Source organism: Dermacentor silvarum, chromosome 5, assembly GCF_013339745.2.
Source record: "Dermacentor silvarum isolate Dsil-2018 chromosome 5, BIME_Dsil_1.4, whole genome shotgun sequence".
NCBI lineage: Eukaryota > Metazoa > Arthropoda > Arachnida > Ixodida > Ixodidae > Dermacentor > Dermacentor silvarum.
This window is the reverse complement of record NC_051158.1, coordinates 131,607,593-131,624,600: the sequence shown is the minus strand read 5'-3', so window position 1 is coordinate 131,624,600 and position 17,008 is coordinate 131,607,593. Positions and strand designations below refer to the sequence as shown.

At 45.2% G+C, this 17,008-nt stretch overlaps 1 protein-coding gene across 2 annotated transcripts in view; it reads left to right on the top strand.

The window, feature by feature from the left end:
• The window catches only part of LOC125946007 (uncharacterized), a 45,575-nt gene that overhangs the window by 27,919 nt on the left and 648 nt on the right, over positions 1-17,008 (top strand). For both annotated transcript variants that reach the window (XM_049668477.1, XM_049668476.1), the window contains 3 exons: positions 1,146-1,177; positions 2,494-2,561; positions 11,608-11,697. In XM_049668477.1, coding sequence (XP_049524434.1) covers positions 1,146-1,177; positions 2,494-2,561; positions 11,608-11,697 — 190 coding nt within the window. The remainder of the gene's footprint in view (positions 1-1,145; positions 1,178-2,493; positions 2,562-11,607; positions 11,698-17,008) is intronic.

Sequence of the window (17,008 nt, the reverse complement as noted above, 5' to 3'; positions counted from 1 at the left end):
GCTTCGGTGTTCCCCAGCGAAACCGAAACGTTCAACCTTTCTTTTTACGTCTCGTGTTTTTGTAGCGTTAGCTACACTGGCCTAGCCAAGCCCGTTTCGCGCGGCACATCAAGAGCCGTGCTGCGCATGCGCAAGGATCAGTCATGTCACACGGCTTGCGCACCGGAGCCACCGGAGCGGGCACCTCTCGCGCACTCCGCCGCCGCCGCGCGCGACTCACCGCCGCCGGTCTGCGCATTCCAGAGGAGTGATGTCGAAGCCGTGGTAGACGCACTGGCGCCGGCGCGCGCTCGCTGTGCAGTCGCCGTCTGACACTGCGCTGGAGCCGCTGCGCTTCTGACTGGCGTTTGCCAGTGTGGTATAGCCATGGAGAAGGAGAGCGCAAATGCTGCTCAACAGCGCAGAAGAACGGAGAAGCTTGACTCATCGGATCCCGAAGTAGTTGCCTGGCAATTAGCGGTTGAGCGTAGGAGGAATGAACAGAATAAGGCTAAACGTGCTGCGGAGACACTGGATCAAAGGGACCAACGTCTAGCAAAGCGGCGTCGCCAGGAGGCTGAGCGACGTGCCCGATCACCCCTGCAGCAACAACAAAACGCCGTCGATGACGTCAAGGCTCGCCGATCGACTGAATATACTGTGAAACTCAGCGAAAGCGCCAGTGCGACTCGGACCTTCAGCTGAACCTCTGCTAACGCTACGTATATCCTGGCATAGCCGAGCTAAGCCACTGCAACAATTTTTATGCACTAACGGCCTATCCCCGCAGGGCCAAGTCAACAGCAACAGCAGTGTTAAGGGCATACTCGATTTCGTCCAATGATTCGCCAGCAGCCGCAACATGATTCCACTGAAACTATGTTGAGCACCCCTTGAAGCAGTCGTTGTACCCGAAGATCACATTCCATTACTAAAAAAATGAGGCACGGTTCCAATGAGGCACTATACTAGTTCCGGCACTTTATCTGAAAGCAAGGTGCTGACGCTACCGTGTGGGCAAAATATTTAATTGAAGAAGATGCAATTCCTCTCTTTGTATTGAATGTTTAGAGGCCAAATATACAAAACTAGTGCCTCGAAAACAAAACTTCATTAAAAGAATGCAATGTTTTCTTCCTCTATACCCTCTTTTTTATTCTTTTTAGAACACTCAAGAAACTGAAAACTGGCAACGAAGGTGGGTATTTAAACATGCGGTCTCTTTAATACGATCCATATTTATCAACAGGACTTGAAGTCTAGTAGATTAATAGATATTATTTCTGAGAGCAGAAGCTGTGCACAGAGCTTTTTAGTTGATTTTCCTTTCCTGGCTGATGTGCAATTTATAATGGGGAAATTTTCAATTTTCCAATTATAGAATTGTGATCACTTCCAAAGTTTCTTTCACTAAATATTTAATTCCTCTTTTGTATGTTTCATTGCTTCGGTCTGTGGAGTCAGCACTCTTCTGCGGGTGACAAGGTTCTGTTGTGCTTTATAGCCGCTAAACGAACCTTTAATATTGGTCAGTCGCAGATCCAAAAACGTCGCAGATCAACAGATTATGATGTATTGAAGTAGTTTCCCGTTTTAATTGACGAGTAGGAGATAAAACAGGGACTAAAACGCCGTAGAAAACTTTGTAGAATAGGTGGCAGACATACAGTGAATTGCTTTCTACGCTGACTGCAGTTATACCGCCAAAGCTCTATGGCAATCATTTCCCACTGTCTAGGTGTATTCTGAAGGCAGCCCGAAAGAATTTGTAGAGAGCGTATAGCAAAGTGGCGATGACAGAGTGCGGTACATCTGAGCGTAGGAAACGTGGGAAGTGAGTGACCTGAACAATGTATAAGCTGTTGCCAACTTTCACGCAGTGTATGACATTTTGCCATAAAACACTGCATGGCCAACACGTAACAAACAACTCTTCCGTTCTTTTGAAATCGCTGCGCCGACGCCTCTCAGTATGCTCCCGTCTGAAAAGTTATTTGCATATAGTATTACATATGAACGGTGAAGGGCGTAAACGTAAATATTGCATGAAAATATGTGGTGAATTGTGCAGTGAAAAAATATAAACATTGTATCACTGGGTCCACATCTCACCGTGTTCATCCATCTAATTGTTGCTTCCATTACGCCGTACTTCGGCAACATTGTAGTGCATCAGCGTAACTATGAAGTGGGAATAAAGCTGCAACAACGGCTGCGCATAAACACTATATGTCATGACATTTCGATGAAAATTAAATAAAAGAACTGGTACGCACCACTTTAGTTGCATAGCATTTCACTCACCGTTTCACGTTGGAGTTGCATTTAAATTATCTTTATTTCAAAATGTGCTTTCGTCGGCATATTTCCTTTTCCTCGAAAGCTGTAGTTATCGACATGGTTATTATTTCGATATTTCACCAGTTATTAAGCTTAATGCCATATTTGACTTTCCCTAAATATTTTTCAACCATCTTTGTTTCTGAAATCAACTAAAATGCCTCTATATTGCAGGACTTTAACTGCATTGTATATAGCAGGTCTGCGAAGCAATATTGTTACGTTTGCTATGTTTACTTACGGTAAGAAACATTTTTTATTTGCTATATATTATAACATTTAGCTGACATCTGTGATACAGATTCCTTTGATGCATCGCGAATCTCTACGCAAATAATTATTCATTATAAAATATACTCGCCAGTCACATTTAAAACTGATGTTTAGAGGAGCGTTTAAAGGCGTGTTTCAATTATTGCATTTAGAGATAGTGGCATCCCTCATAAGCAATACTAGTCTAATATCCTAGCGTAACATCCACGAATACTTTATTTAGATAACCGCATGCGTACACTCCCTTTTTATAGTTTGAACGCGCAAATTCGGAAATTTCGGGCATAATACAACATTATTGGGTTACCTGAATAGTCACGATTTTTTTGAAAAACAAGTTTGCAAGAAATGGCACAATATGAAATTTAATCAAAACAATACGAAACCACAGAACCTAACCCCCGACAATGCCCACACAAAAATAAATGGAATCTCTAAATAAATAAAAACGTAATGAAGTAATGAGGTGCAAATGTGCACGAAAAGACGAGTTTTTGCAGGGGGCAATCCTAACTACTTATTCCGCATCATGACGCTTAATGTCAAAACTGGCTGTGGCCGTGAGCGGGACTCGCTGACATTTCCAATGGTAATCTATGAACACAGAAAAATACGCAAGAAAGCAAACTACAGAATAGCAATGGTTTTGGTAATTTCTGGCCCTTGCGCCAAAAAACAATATCCATCAATCAGAATAGCGACGTTGTAGCGCAATTTGTGAAGCACCGCACGGCCATAACTTAAAACAAAATATCAAGCCTTTGGGTCGCCCTGTCCCCGCAAAAAGCATTAAAGAAAAAACGAACATTTAACCTATTTGATAAACTGAAGCCACGCAGTAGTAAAGTTGTGTTAGGTAAGCAACAATACTTGTCGTAGCATAAATTTTGTGAGATCCGATGTTAAAGATGGCTGCGATATGTATCCATTGTCTATATGGGACAGTTTAGCAACTAAGAAGACAATACATTTTCAGCAGTTTACCCAGATGGATATCTCTGGTGGGGTGATAGTCCTAGAATATTTGTTAAGGAGACTTGAGTAAACTACTTCTCGGCTTCGATTTCGCGCTCGTGTTTTTCCTGCAACGTGAATATTTGTATGAACGCCTTTTCTAGATCCCCGCAGGGGCACCTTGTGTCATCAAGGTGTCGGTGTGTGGCATCACCACGGACCCCGAGCTCCCATACCAACGCTGTTATCCGTACCGTGGCTATTAGTTGTAAGGTGAAGGGTTAGAAACCGCAAACGGTGGCTGTCGGGATCTTGGTCAAGCCCCGGCCGGTGGGCTCTTGCCTGGCTATCAGGCTGGAAGCTCCAGGACCCTGCTGAGAATATGAGGGTGCACCTCAATCGACATATCGGGAACGCTCAGTCTATATATGACGTATGGCATTTTCAAACCCAAAGAAAAATAATCGGTCTCTGAAAAGAGGCCGCACTGAAGTCCTAAGCAAAGAAAAAGTTCTTGAAACCTTTCCAAAGTTCCTAGTTATTCACTCAGATAACGACAAAGAACCCATTACATCGAAATCGGTGTTTGAGACCGCGAAGTCCCTGGAAAGATCAATTGGCAAGGAGTACCAGGCAAAAAATCTTGCGTCTGGTGACCTATTTATCGAAGTCCAAACAAAAGCTCAAAGCGAAGAACTTCAGGAACAAAAAGAAATTGCCGAGCAGAGTGTGACAATGACACCACACCGTACCCTGAATTGCGTACAAGGGGTGATCTCCGAAAAGCAGTTGACGAAGGAAACAGACGCAGACATCCTAGAAAATCTCCGAAGCCAAGGTGTCAGCGCTGTTCGAAGAATCACCATCCGAAGTGCAAACGAAGAGATCAAAACTAAGCACATAGTGATCACGTTCAACCGCAGCAGTCTACCAGAAAGAGTAAATGTGGCATATATCAGTTGTCCTGTGCGAGCATATGTCCCGAATCAGAGAAGATGTTTCAAATGTCAGCCGTGCGGGCATGGCTCACAGTCCTGCCGAGGAAAAGTTACGTGTGCAAAATGTGCAGAACATGATCATCGATCTGAGAACTGCGACAAAACCGTCATGAAATGTCCCAACTGCAGCGGCACCCATGCGCGTACTCGCGATCCTGCGAAACTTTCAAAAAAGAAAAGGAAATCATTCAGCTTAAGGTAAAAGAAAATCTAACTCTTCCAGAAGCGCGCCGTAAATGCACTGTTTTCAGGAGCACGCTATGCGTACGCAGCTCGTCGGGGGGCGGAACGGCGTCTGTTGTCTACAAGCTGTCATTACAGCTTCGCTGATCTGGCCTTGCACCTCGCCCTCCGCGAGCAGCCACTGGCCGCTTAAAAGGTCCCTGCTGTCAAAGCGAGGGCCCCAAAGCCGACCAAGGTGCCCCAAGTGGGTTCTACTGTAGAGTCCACTGCGGCACCTCCTTTCCCTGCGGTGCCCGTCCCTACGGACATTGTACCGCCAGAGAACGCGGCACCTTCAGGCACCCAGCTTGAACGAATGCCTTCTGTGTCGAGGCTTTCTGAGGAAGCAATAGACACAACACCCAGTACATCGGGGACACTTACCCCGAAAGACCCTCCTTTGCTCACTGACAGAGGGAAGGCAGGTCGCCAGCCAGTCGCTGCCCCTAGAAAGAGCACGTGACTAAGTATTTCCTACAGTAAAGATAGATTTTCCGTCACCTATCCCACGTTTCTAACATATCAGTAAGTATTAGGATGCTAACAGCTACTCGATAAAATGGCTTTTATTGTTCACTGCAACTGTCGTGGACTAATACGTAACTTAGGTGACGTAAAAGATATTTTAAATCGATTCTGTCCCCTAGCCGTGTGCGTTCAGGAGACAAATTTAGGCCCGAAAAACATGAACTTTTTGAAACAATACAAAGTGGTCCGCCGAGACCGTAACACCACTGGTCGGGTTTCAGGTGGCGTGACCATCATTATGCACTGTAGCACTACTGTGCAAGAAATCCGGTTAAATACGTGGCTTGAAGCAGTAGCAGTTAGTGTAGTATCATTTAAAACATTAACTAGCTGCTCCATATACATCCCTCCTCATACACAGGAATCACTTAGAGACCTGGAGGAACTCGTTGAACAACTTCCAGAACCTTTCACATTGGTGGGCGATTTTAATGCGCACAGTCCCTTTTGGGGAAGTCCGACAACAGAAGGTAGAGGGCAAACTATAGAAGATTTTATTCTGACAAATAACATCTGCATTCTTAACACAAATAACCCAACGTACTGCATAACAAGCACAGGAAGAATGAGTTGGCTTGATTTAGCTCTGTGTTCTTCTGATCTTTAAGTCCACCTAAATTGGAAAGTACATGACAATCCATATGGAAGTGATCAGCTCCCATGCCTTATACACCTCGCACAACCAACTCCAACACCCATTAAACCACGGCGGTGGAAACTACACCTAGCAAACTGGACAATCTACACGACACATGCCGCATTAGAAAAAGAATATGACGAAAACTTTGGCGTAGAGGAAATAAATGAAATATTTACCGTCTGCCTTCTTCAAGCGGCATCTGTGTCAAAACCGCAAACATCAGGTTTGGTACGAGAAAACCGAAAACCGTGGTGGACAGAAGATTGTCTTACTGCAAAAAAGAAGCAAAATAAGACTTGAGGCACCTTCACGAGGTACCCAACATATGCCAACCTAATAAACTTCAAACAAGCTCGAGCTCAAGCACGTTACATCCGTAGAAGGGCGGAAAAAACCTCCTGGCAAAGCTTTGTATCCTCCATCAATAGCTCGACACCAACCCAAAAGTTCTGGGAGGGTGTACGAAAAATCAACGGCGATTACGCAGCCTACACAATCCCTCTGTTAACTCCTCCTGGTATTCAAACAACACTCCAAGAGCAGGTGGACAGTTTAGGGGAACATTTTGCCCAAGTGTAAAGGTCATCAAGCTGCAATACGACTTTCTTTTCTTACAAAAACACAACAGAAAAACAGAAGCTACCGACCAGAGGTGGTACGAAGGAAGAGTATAATAGTCTATTTAGTATAGACGAACTACGTAACGCACTTACTACACGCAAGAAAACAGCACCAGGCCTAGGTAACATTCATTACGCAATGATTCAACACTTATCTGAAGACGCAACAACTGCTTTACTCAATTTCTTTTACAAAGTGTGGGTTACGGGCACAATACCGCAACCATGGAAGAAGGCTGTAATCATCCCTTTCTTGAAAACAGGAAAACCACATACTCTACCTAATAGCTACCGTCCAATAGCCCTGACAAGCTGTCTGGCCAAATCATTTGAAAGCATAGTAAACATCAGACTCATGTTCACCCTAGAGCACCGAAACCTACTAGATACTAACCAGTGTGGGTTTCGGAAGACACGATCAACATTAGACCATTTAGTCCGGCTAGAAAACACAATACGAGAGGCATTTATACATAAACAACAGTGTCTAGCAGTCTTCTTCGATCTAGAAAAGGCCTACGACACTACCTGGAGGTTCGGAATTCTACGCGACTTGGCGGATATGGGAATAAAAGGTAGAATGTTGAGCAGCTTAGCTGACTTTCCCTTAAACCGCACCTTTCAGGTACGCATTGGCACAACCCTCTCGCGTAGTTTTATACAACAAAATGGTGTACTACAGGGTTGCATCCTAAGTACAACCCTCTTTATAGTTAAAATTAATTCAACCTCAAAGATAATACCCAGCTCCGTCGAACATTCTATATACGTGGATGACATAGAAATAGCTTGCCGCTCTTCCAACATCCAACCAGCGAACGACAGATACAGCTAACTATAAATAGACTGTATGAATGGGCAGACAAAAATGCTTTCCGATTTTCAAACGAGAAAATGTTGGCTGTGTTGTTCTTACGCACCTAAATAAACATATACCGCCCGTGAGAAAGGAACACAAATTCCTAGATTTGAGGTTCGATAAGTCACCAAGTATCATCCCCCATATAACCTCATTGAAAACAAAAGCAAATAAGGCACTTAAAATACTAAAGATTTTATCTCGAAAACGCTGGGGCTCGGACAGAAGGTGCATCCTACACTTGTACGGATCGTTAGTGCGTAGCATGCTTGACTATGGCTCAGTTGTGTACGGATCAGCATGGTCGTCATATCTTAGAAAATTAGATCCCGTGCATAACCTTGCCCTCCGACTTGCCACAGGTGCGTATAGAACATCTCCAGTTACTAGCCTATATGTAGAAGCTAATGAACCATCTCTAGATAACAGACGCTCTTTGCTGTTGGTTGCATATTCACTAAAAATCCGCATATTACCTTCACACCCGTGTTTTACCATTATTAAGCAGTGCCAAACAAAAACGCTTTATACCAACAGACCATCTACTATACGACCGCTTTGCCTTATATTTGAAAAAAATATGCAGAAAATTAAATATCCCACAGGATAGTAAAAAGCCAGTCAAAAGACGAAGGACAGAGAGGAGACGTGGCACACACGACGACTGTGTGTGTCGTGTGTGCCACGTCGTCGTGTGTGCCACGTCTCTTCTCTGTCCTTCGTCTTTTGACTGGTTTTTACTATTCAGTATGTACCAACTGACCCAGACTGCTACTCTACTGCAATGCATCCCACATGAATATTTGCAGGTTTTAAAAAAGACCCCAAGCACTACCTCCATGGAATAACCTGCGTACCACCTGCGATTTTTCTTTAACAAGCTTCAAGAAGAGCGAAGTACCACGGGAGCACCTGATCCAAGAGTTCTACGCCATCCAAGAAAAATACCGGGACTTCACAGAGTTTTACACGGATGGATCCAAAACACACGAACAAGTTGGCTGCGGAGTTATTGAATTAGAGTGGGAAAAAAGTGTACATCTACCAAGTAATGCCTCAATCTTCACTGCCGAACTTTTCGCACTCTACCTAGCGGTAACCAAAACAATATAAGACAACAACCATAACACAGTTATTTACAGCGATTCTCTGAGCGCACTTCAATCTTTAACACCCAAAAAGCACAGTTTACGAATTATAGCAGAGATTATAAAAACTATAGTAGAAGCAACTAATCATAGGAAACATATAGTACTCTGCTGGGTACCAAGCCATGTCGGGATAAGTGGAAATGAAAAGGCAGATACGTGTGCAGCTATAGCAAAAAATGATCCCATCGAACACTTAGAAATACCGTCAACCGATTGGATATCTGAATTTCGGCGAGAACTGAATCAAAAATGGCAAATAAGGTGGGACGAAAGCATAAATAACAAACTCCATGTCATCGAACCAACACTTGGTGAATAGCAATCTTGTAGACACCAAGAACGCTTCATGAAAGCAGTTTTATGCCGACTTCGAATCGGGCATACACACCTGATCCACAACTTCTTTCTACATAAAGAACAACAACAACCAAGTTGTGAGAACTGTGGAGAAAGTTCATCCGTAAATCATTCTCTCACCTCTTGTCTGAAACTAGAACGAGAATGGAAGCAGACCTTTCATCTTATATATGAAAAAAGCATACCTTTTCACCCGGCACTATTAATTGGGGACGAACCTGAAGTCAAACTGAAACATGTCATCAGATTTCTAAAAGGTGCACAAATACTACAGGAACTGTAAGACATGTGTGCTTTATTACCCCCCCGCAAATAACATAAACACACTTAATAACATCCGAAGTTTGTGCTAACCGGCACCTTGTGTTTGGCGCAAGATATCCACAGTTGCTTTTGTGCCAAAAAACGCGACACACACACCCGCATTTTATAGATGATTGAAATTGTATGGTCTATGTATGACGCCTAACGGTACAAAAAACAAGCACACATATTGGGCAAATCTGAAAGTTAGAAATGATTGCGAAAGTGAAATGAGGCGTGTTGTGCAGAGAAATTCGAATAAGCATAGTGCATTACCAGTCATTCATTGTGAGAGGCCTATCTCGTACTCTCTATGCTTGCACAAGCACAATATGGCAATTCCTTTGAGAATAAACCGACATAGTTTTTTATTTACCCATGTGCAGCTAGTATTGCCACGTTACTGAAAAACAAGCCTATGAGAAGCAGCCCTTTTGCAGGCGTAGCCGACAATACACAGTTACTGGCAGGACTGGGAGAATGACAACTCTTACATTTCTGCAACCAGTACATTTAATATAACCGCAACAATCGGCCTTCATAATCCAAGCCATCACCACCTGCATACTATTATGGGCTCCTTCCCGTGTTCTGTATACTCCTTCTGCGGCAGTCAGTGCTCGGTGAGTAACGTGTTAAAGCTCAGGTTCATAAAATAGCTAGCTGACCCCCCGGCATTCACCATGAATGCCTGACAGCAGCAAAAGGATGCAAAGCACGTACAATATTGCTTTTTTAGCATACATGGTGCTGGCTCTACCATACTCAGATTTAGAGAGCAGTATAAGAAAATGACCGTACAAAGGAGCCGTATAAGGACCGCACAAAGAGCGATGGAACGAAAAATGTTAGGCCTAACGTTAAGAGACAGTAAGAGAGCGGTGTGGATCAGAGAACAAATGGGGATATTGGATATTCTAGTTAACATTAAGCGGAAAAAATGGAGCTGGGCAGGCCATGCAATGCGTAGGGTGGATAAGCGGTGGACCATTAGAGTTACAGAATGGATACCAAGAGAAGGGACGCGCACTCGAGGAGGGCAGAAAACTAGGTGAGGTGATGAAGTCAGGAAGTCTTCAGGCGCAATTTGGAATCAGAAAGCGCAAGACAGGGGTAATGGAGATCACAGGGGGAGGCCTTCGTCCTGCAGTGAACATAAGTATAGGCTGATGATGATGATGATGATCATGATGAAAGAAAAGTACTGAGGTCAATATTCGACCAGCATGGAAGCTTTAGAATTCAAAGCTATGAAAAACTCGCTGGATGTGCTATATGGCTATTACGCGTTAGAATAGGGCACGGGCGTCGAAACTACGGCGAGTGGGGCGGATCTGGCCTGTGGAGGCCTGCCGACCAGCCCGCGCCTAGTGGTGATTGATCTGATGTCAGCCGGCTCGCAGATGGGCTGTTTGTCCCTGCAAAGTGCTAGACAATGACGCATAGGGCAAGAAAAAGCTGCTGAAGTTGGCGAATTCTCAAAGCCAATGGTTTGACACTGCTTGATTCACCAGCAGATCTTTTTCGAGAAATAGATAAACATGTTCTTTGTTATGAAACCCGTTCTTTTAGCTGGTAATGTTAACATGTCCAATGGCCTCAATTTGTCTCGTGTGCGGGTGGGGGATAGCTTCGAATCCTGGTGCCGCCGAAAACTCGCCGGCTTTCTTTTTTCTAATAGGTAGATATGTATCACTACATGGCGCTCGGTTGTTTTATGGGCTCTCCTCTCGAAAGGAGGCCCTAGATAGATTGCCGGCAAGGTGCTTGGCCACTAGAAAAGTTACATGACGCCTGCAAGTCACCCATTTGTTGGGACGTTCGCGGCATAGGGTGCCGCCTCCTTTTTTCCTTAAAGCTCTTTACTGAAAGCTGCAACTCGGAGTGGCAATAACTGTGGTGCATCATCTTGTGCTACCACAGTTTGTAGCCCTTCTTGCAATAACAAGAACACAAGAAAGCTTTATGCCTTAACCTAGTGGTCCAAAAAAGTGTAATGACAGCATTTCACTCTGCCATTGGATATATTGGAAGCGGATAACGTAAGCCTCTAAGTTGCATTGGCTCCCCTGGAAGTGCCTTCAGGTTTATTGTTCTTGTCTTTAAAAAAATAAACGAAAGCAGTTCTTGATATCGCTTTTCACATGAGAAGTAGCATTTAAATTGATGCGAGGAGTGGCAGCTTATTCTGTAGGTCGTATCGTACTAGTCTATGCTATTCGCAATAAAATTTGAAACTTGAAGCAGGATCTGGACTACCGGCTTTGTAAAGTGTATTGATGGAGAAGTTCTTGCCGTAGGCTCTTTGCCTTCAGCATCTAGGTCACTTGGATTGACTCGTGCGCAATTGAATCACGTTTTCACGTACACATTTTTCTTGCAGATAAGCAAATGAAACTGCAGAGGGAAACAATTGGTTATTTTTTTATTATTTACGCCAAACGCCCCTGTTTTGTTCTGCAGAGCCAAGAAGGTGAGTCATCAAGAGTTAATAGGAGAAATAAATAAGGTATGCGACCGTATGTCGGCGAGGTACGGATAGCACATTTATGTACGAAAAGCTTTATTTTATGTCAGTGTATTCGTCCTGAATAGCCAGGGTAGTGCCGTAACGCGTCGACCGCGGTGACATGGCCTGCAAGCACGACGGAGCGTCGTCATGGGGGTCGGCGATTCACAACATATGCTGCTCAAAAACCACAAACATACACAGGCAGAGTGCAGTCAAATGTATGAGAGTGACTCAGAAACCAAAAAAGTCATCGGCTCAGTCACAGTATCTACGACGTACGGCCCCGGCACAGAAGCAATCGCTGCGTTTCGCAGTTCCTTCGAACCATACACAGATGTCGATACAAGGAAGGATAGGCAGGTAGGCCGTAACGGCCTGGAAAGTACTGCGTAAGGGCTTTGGACACGTGGACGAGAAGGCTCAACCATTGAGGTAGTCGTAGAGGCCAGGCCTAAGCGAGTAGCGGCCGGGAAGGCTTAAACCTGGTTAAAAAAGGCAACAGGAATATCTGTCGTACTACAGAAGTTTGTGACGTTTCTGTACTTGCGACCACTATTTCTGACGGTACGACAGAAATTCTGACGTTGCAACAGAAATATTCTGTCGCGAGAACAATAATTTTAAGTCGCAACAAAAACTTCCGATCGCTACGATTATTTCTTCGCAATAGGAACTCATTGTCACGACGACAGACGCTTTCTGCCCAATTGTTAGAAGCGTGCGGTTTGGTGTCGCAAAGACCTACACTGTGACATCGAGACAGAAGCACTTTCCGCCGCGACCGTTTAAAATTTTGTCAGTTTCACATCGGTAGTGCACGCTGTACTTCTCTCTTATATAGGCGGTATTCAAAGGTTCGTTCTCTGAATGTGGAAATGCTGACAGCACCGACACCGGTTTAAAAGTAGCCGTGGCCAATTGTCGTAATCCTGCCGTGACGACGAGACACAAACAATCGCGCTACGCGGCTCCTTAAAATCTGCCGCTGATCGAAATCATCGCATCTGCGGCAATGGCTGCGAAGCCATTTTGATTTATTTTGTAAGATGTGACACACAGGCCTGTGGACTTACACGTGTTGTTACGCTGACACATTGGTTCATTTCCACGAAATATTGCATAAGCTTTTGCAAAGCGCAAGGGGAGTTCTTGGTTCTTCCTCAAAGCTGCGTGAAAATGTGTCTCACTCGGGCGTCATTATTCTGGCTTAAGCGCTACCCTGATGAACCGGTACACTGTCTAAATGAGCACTCCACGAATGTTGAAGTAGCTATTTTGCACTGGACAATTATATGCGCGCTCAAACCTGTAAAGAGCGAGAGAGAGCTGTCGAAATGAGGAGTAAGAACCCTTACAACGCCCCCGGTTGCCGTCGGCTATTTCGAAATTTCTTAATTGATATAGATATTGTAAAGAAAAATCAACGTTCTAGCACTTCATGGAGACTTGCCGATAGTAACAACACTTTTGATATTCTAGAGAGGCGTCAGTTCCCGTGGCAGAGTGAGAGCGCACCTTTAAAATCAACGTATGTAAATGTAAACCGCAATGCAGACAGATATTTTTGCTGCTGACATGGTCAAAACGCAAAAGCGCAAGGACGTTCGGCATGGTGCAGTGGTAAGATACTGTGTTCGGAAGCGTTATTTCATAAGTCGTCCCAACAATCATCCCAAAATACAAAAGACTGAAATTTCCTGTTGTGTTCGTCAACTGCGAATGCTTTCAGGGTGTTCTGGTGCGGCTGAACATATAATTAATCAAGATAATATTGAGTTAATCGTAGAGGCCAGGGCTAAGCGAGTACCGGGCGGGAAGGGTTAAATGCTTGCAGGGCGTTCTCGAGCGGCCACACGTGTAATTATTCAACATAGTAGAGCAGGGGCAAGGTGTTTGCCGAAACCATAATACGGACAAAGGGTTCCCTCGGCGATGACACTTCGCATCTCCGTAGGGCTGGGATGGCAGGCACGCACCTATACTGGCAGGTGCCGCGGCTAACTTTCTATACGGCTTAGATGGCAGGGCAGTTAGCGATGAAGGGAGAGATACTGGAGAGGCGTGCAACATGCTGGAAGACGAGATGACGAAGTACTCACTGGGGTGAAACCATTGAGGCACTGCAGTGGGACGAGTAGGGCTAATGGGGGGAGGAAGTGGTGCAGTGTCACTCGACTAAAGGTAAGATTGACGGTGTGAAGGTCTGCACTGCAAGGAGGACGTCCAAGCAGCTGACATGGTGTATAGTTATCGCTAAATTTATGTGGAAAGACGAGCGGTGACGTGGGTAGGGCAGTGGCGCTCCGACGGGGGAGGGGGGGTTTCGGGTGTTGTAACCTTGAAACCCCCCCGGCGTCCAGCCCCACGGGTCCAACGTGTACCTTCAGTGCTTTTTCTCATTGTCAGTACAATTCAGGAGGTGGCCTGAGGTCGAATTATCTGACTACCAAAAAACTCTATCACTGTCTTAAGTTGACTCGTTCACTCGTAAATTACTTTGAGTAAAACGCTGAAGAAATACACATCATCATTATCCTTGGTGTCATTATTATTATAATTATTAGGCATTTAATTTTTTAAATTTTTGTTGGATTCCTCTGGCTAAAGCAAAGAAATTGGATATTATGCAAAGTGCTTGCTCCCCCTCCCGCAACAGAAAAATTAACCCCCCCCCCCCCCCCCGGAAGATCCTGGGTGCGCTAGTGAGGCAGGGTGCAATGCTGGCTGCGACATCTAGCCCGGCACAGAACGAAAGCGCACTCTGCGTGCTCGTGGTTCGTAAACTGAACTGGCGAAAAAGATGGCGCTGATTATGGTGCATAATCATGACACTACTTTGAGCTGTCCCAGTTAAGTATGGTATCATCGATCATCTTCGCAACTGCATGCTTTCGCTTGACGATTTTCAGTTACTAACGTAATGATATCAGGATGGCCAGCATGTTCAAACTAGCCGCCTCTGCAATAAAACTCAAGTTTATTAGATGTTCGCATACATATTCAATGCAGAGTACAAACAGGCTTTAATAATTCATCACTTCACTATTTCAGAGTGCCTGGGCCGACAATCAAAGATACGCAAATCTCGGTTCCTAATATCACCATAGGCAATACGGTCGAAACACCAAACAGCTGTACTTGTCAACTTCCTAGAGAACACTGGTTTTATTCAGGCAGTTTTGGTGATCAGTGATCAGGGGCGCGATGTTGTACATGTTCCAAAATGGAACGGAGGCTGTCCGTTCCATCGAGCCGCACACGATTGGTCAATTTCAACCGTGACGATCAAATTGACCAATCGTGTGCGGCTCAATGGAACGGACCGCCTCCGTTCCATTTTGGAACGCGTACAAGATCGCACGCCTGGTGTGTATTTAGTCTGCTGTGTATCTGCCGCATATTGTGCGTATTATTTCATTCTTCATCATTATGGCATTGCGCAGCAAGCTAAGTGTACCGCCAGAATACCGCTCCAGGGGTGCTATGCAGGATGCGCCGAGTTTGGCGAAATCCGGGATCATCACGAGCTCTGGCGATGCCCCAATATGAAACAACTAATGGTAACAAGACAAAGTTTGTCCGTCGGCACGGCTCCAGTTTCACTGGTTTATCTAGATTCACTCTGGTTGGCTATCATCCCTTGGGCGTTGCCATATGGACGGTCGACAAACTGGGGCTCACGTGATGAAACAGTCGGTGCATGGTCGTGCCTTCTTTCACTTGTTTGTCGTTCCACCGAGTGCATTACAGGCGCAAGCAAGTTATAAAATAAATGCATTTAGTACAATAATATTAGTCACATTAACGTGGGTTGTAAGCATTTTAAAGTTTACAAGATGTACACTGAATGTGTATTACACTAATTTGTAGTTTAATACGTTTCGCGTTATACCACGAGGGGACGCTCGCCTTCCTCTTTTTTCTCTGGATTTGATTGGCGCGGCTTGCTACGTGCTTGCGCTAGCATTTCCGAGCACCGATTGGTGTACACTTGGTTTTCTCACAAGGCTTGCAACTGATCGCTCGTTGCTCCTTCTACAGTGGCTAGAATGGGGAAGTGTGTTGAACGCGCCGGCTCGCGTGTGCCCCTTTGGGAGGAAACCGCGAGGTGGCGCTGACACACGCTTACACGTTGGCCGCAACGGCGGTCAGCAGCCGCAGTGCAAGGGCGCGCGATCGTCGGCGCGCGCAGCCGAATATGCAATAACAAAAAAAGAAAGCTTCGCAATATATATTCTCGCTCGTGCATGGCGGCAAATGGCGATAGCGTGGCTATGCTAGCCCTTTCGTAATTGAAAGGCGCCAAGGTAACAATCTGATTGAGCGCTCGTCGATGGTAGAATGTAGCTTGCTTTAGACGATTCACTCCGGCTGACACCTTCTCGAACACAAAGCAAGAAAATTCCCCGTGGTAACTCGGAAGCAAACATTTTATTTTTTGACTCACTGTTTACGCAAACAAAAAAATTTTTAACACTGGCTCAAAATCCGTTCGAAACAAGCTTTTCTCCGAACTGAACCCTTCGCTCCAACTCCGATCTCCACCTGGGATTCACCGACGTGAGGCATCGCTTCTACACCGGCTGTGGTTGGGAGTGGCTTTTACGAAGGCGTTCTGTGCTTTGATCAGAATGACCGAAAGCGCTACATGCGACGCCTGCGGCAGAGAAGAGAGCATCGAACATTTATTGTGTGACTGCCATCGATTTCATTCGGAAAGACAAACATTATTGAACGCATTGCGACGACTGGACGATCGGCCATTGTCTGTGCAGGTGCTACTTGAAAACCGTCCCCATCGCTCGTCGGCCCATAAAGCTGTGAACGCACTGTTGTCTTTCTTGAGGGCGACTGGGCTATGTGAACGCCTTTGAATTAATCAGGCCCTCCGCGTGCATGCGCGAGCTCACCGTGTTCTTCCTTCCCCTCCCTTCCTATACCTTCTTTCCCGTCCTGCAGAGTAGGGTAGCCAACCAGACGCATTTATGGTTAACATCCCGGCCTTCTCTCCTTCTCTCCTCTTTACTTTCTGGCTGCCTTGCTGGCTTACTTCCCACTTTACATGCTGATTCTGAAATAAACCTGGTTACTGTTTTGTTCATTCATGTTACATTCATATTCCTGGGAAGCTGCCTATTTGTTTGCGAGCATCAGCTTGAATTGCTTTACTTTTACCCTTACTGCGTCTAGGCTGTCTTATTCTTGGCTAGTTTTGCTCGTTCTCTCTTGATAGAGTTGCCATACGTTCGTGTAGTATTTCGTCGGCTACTCG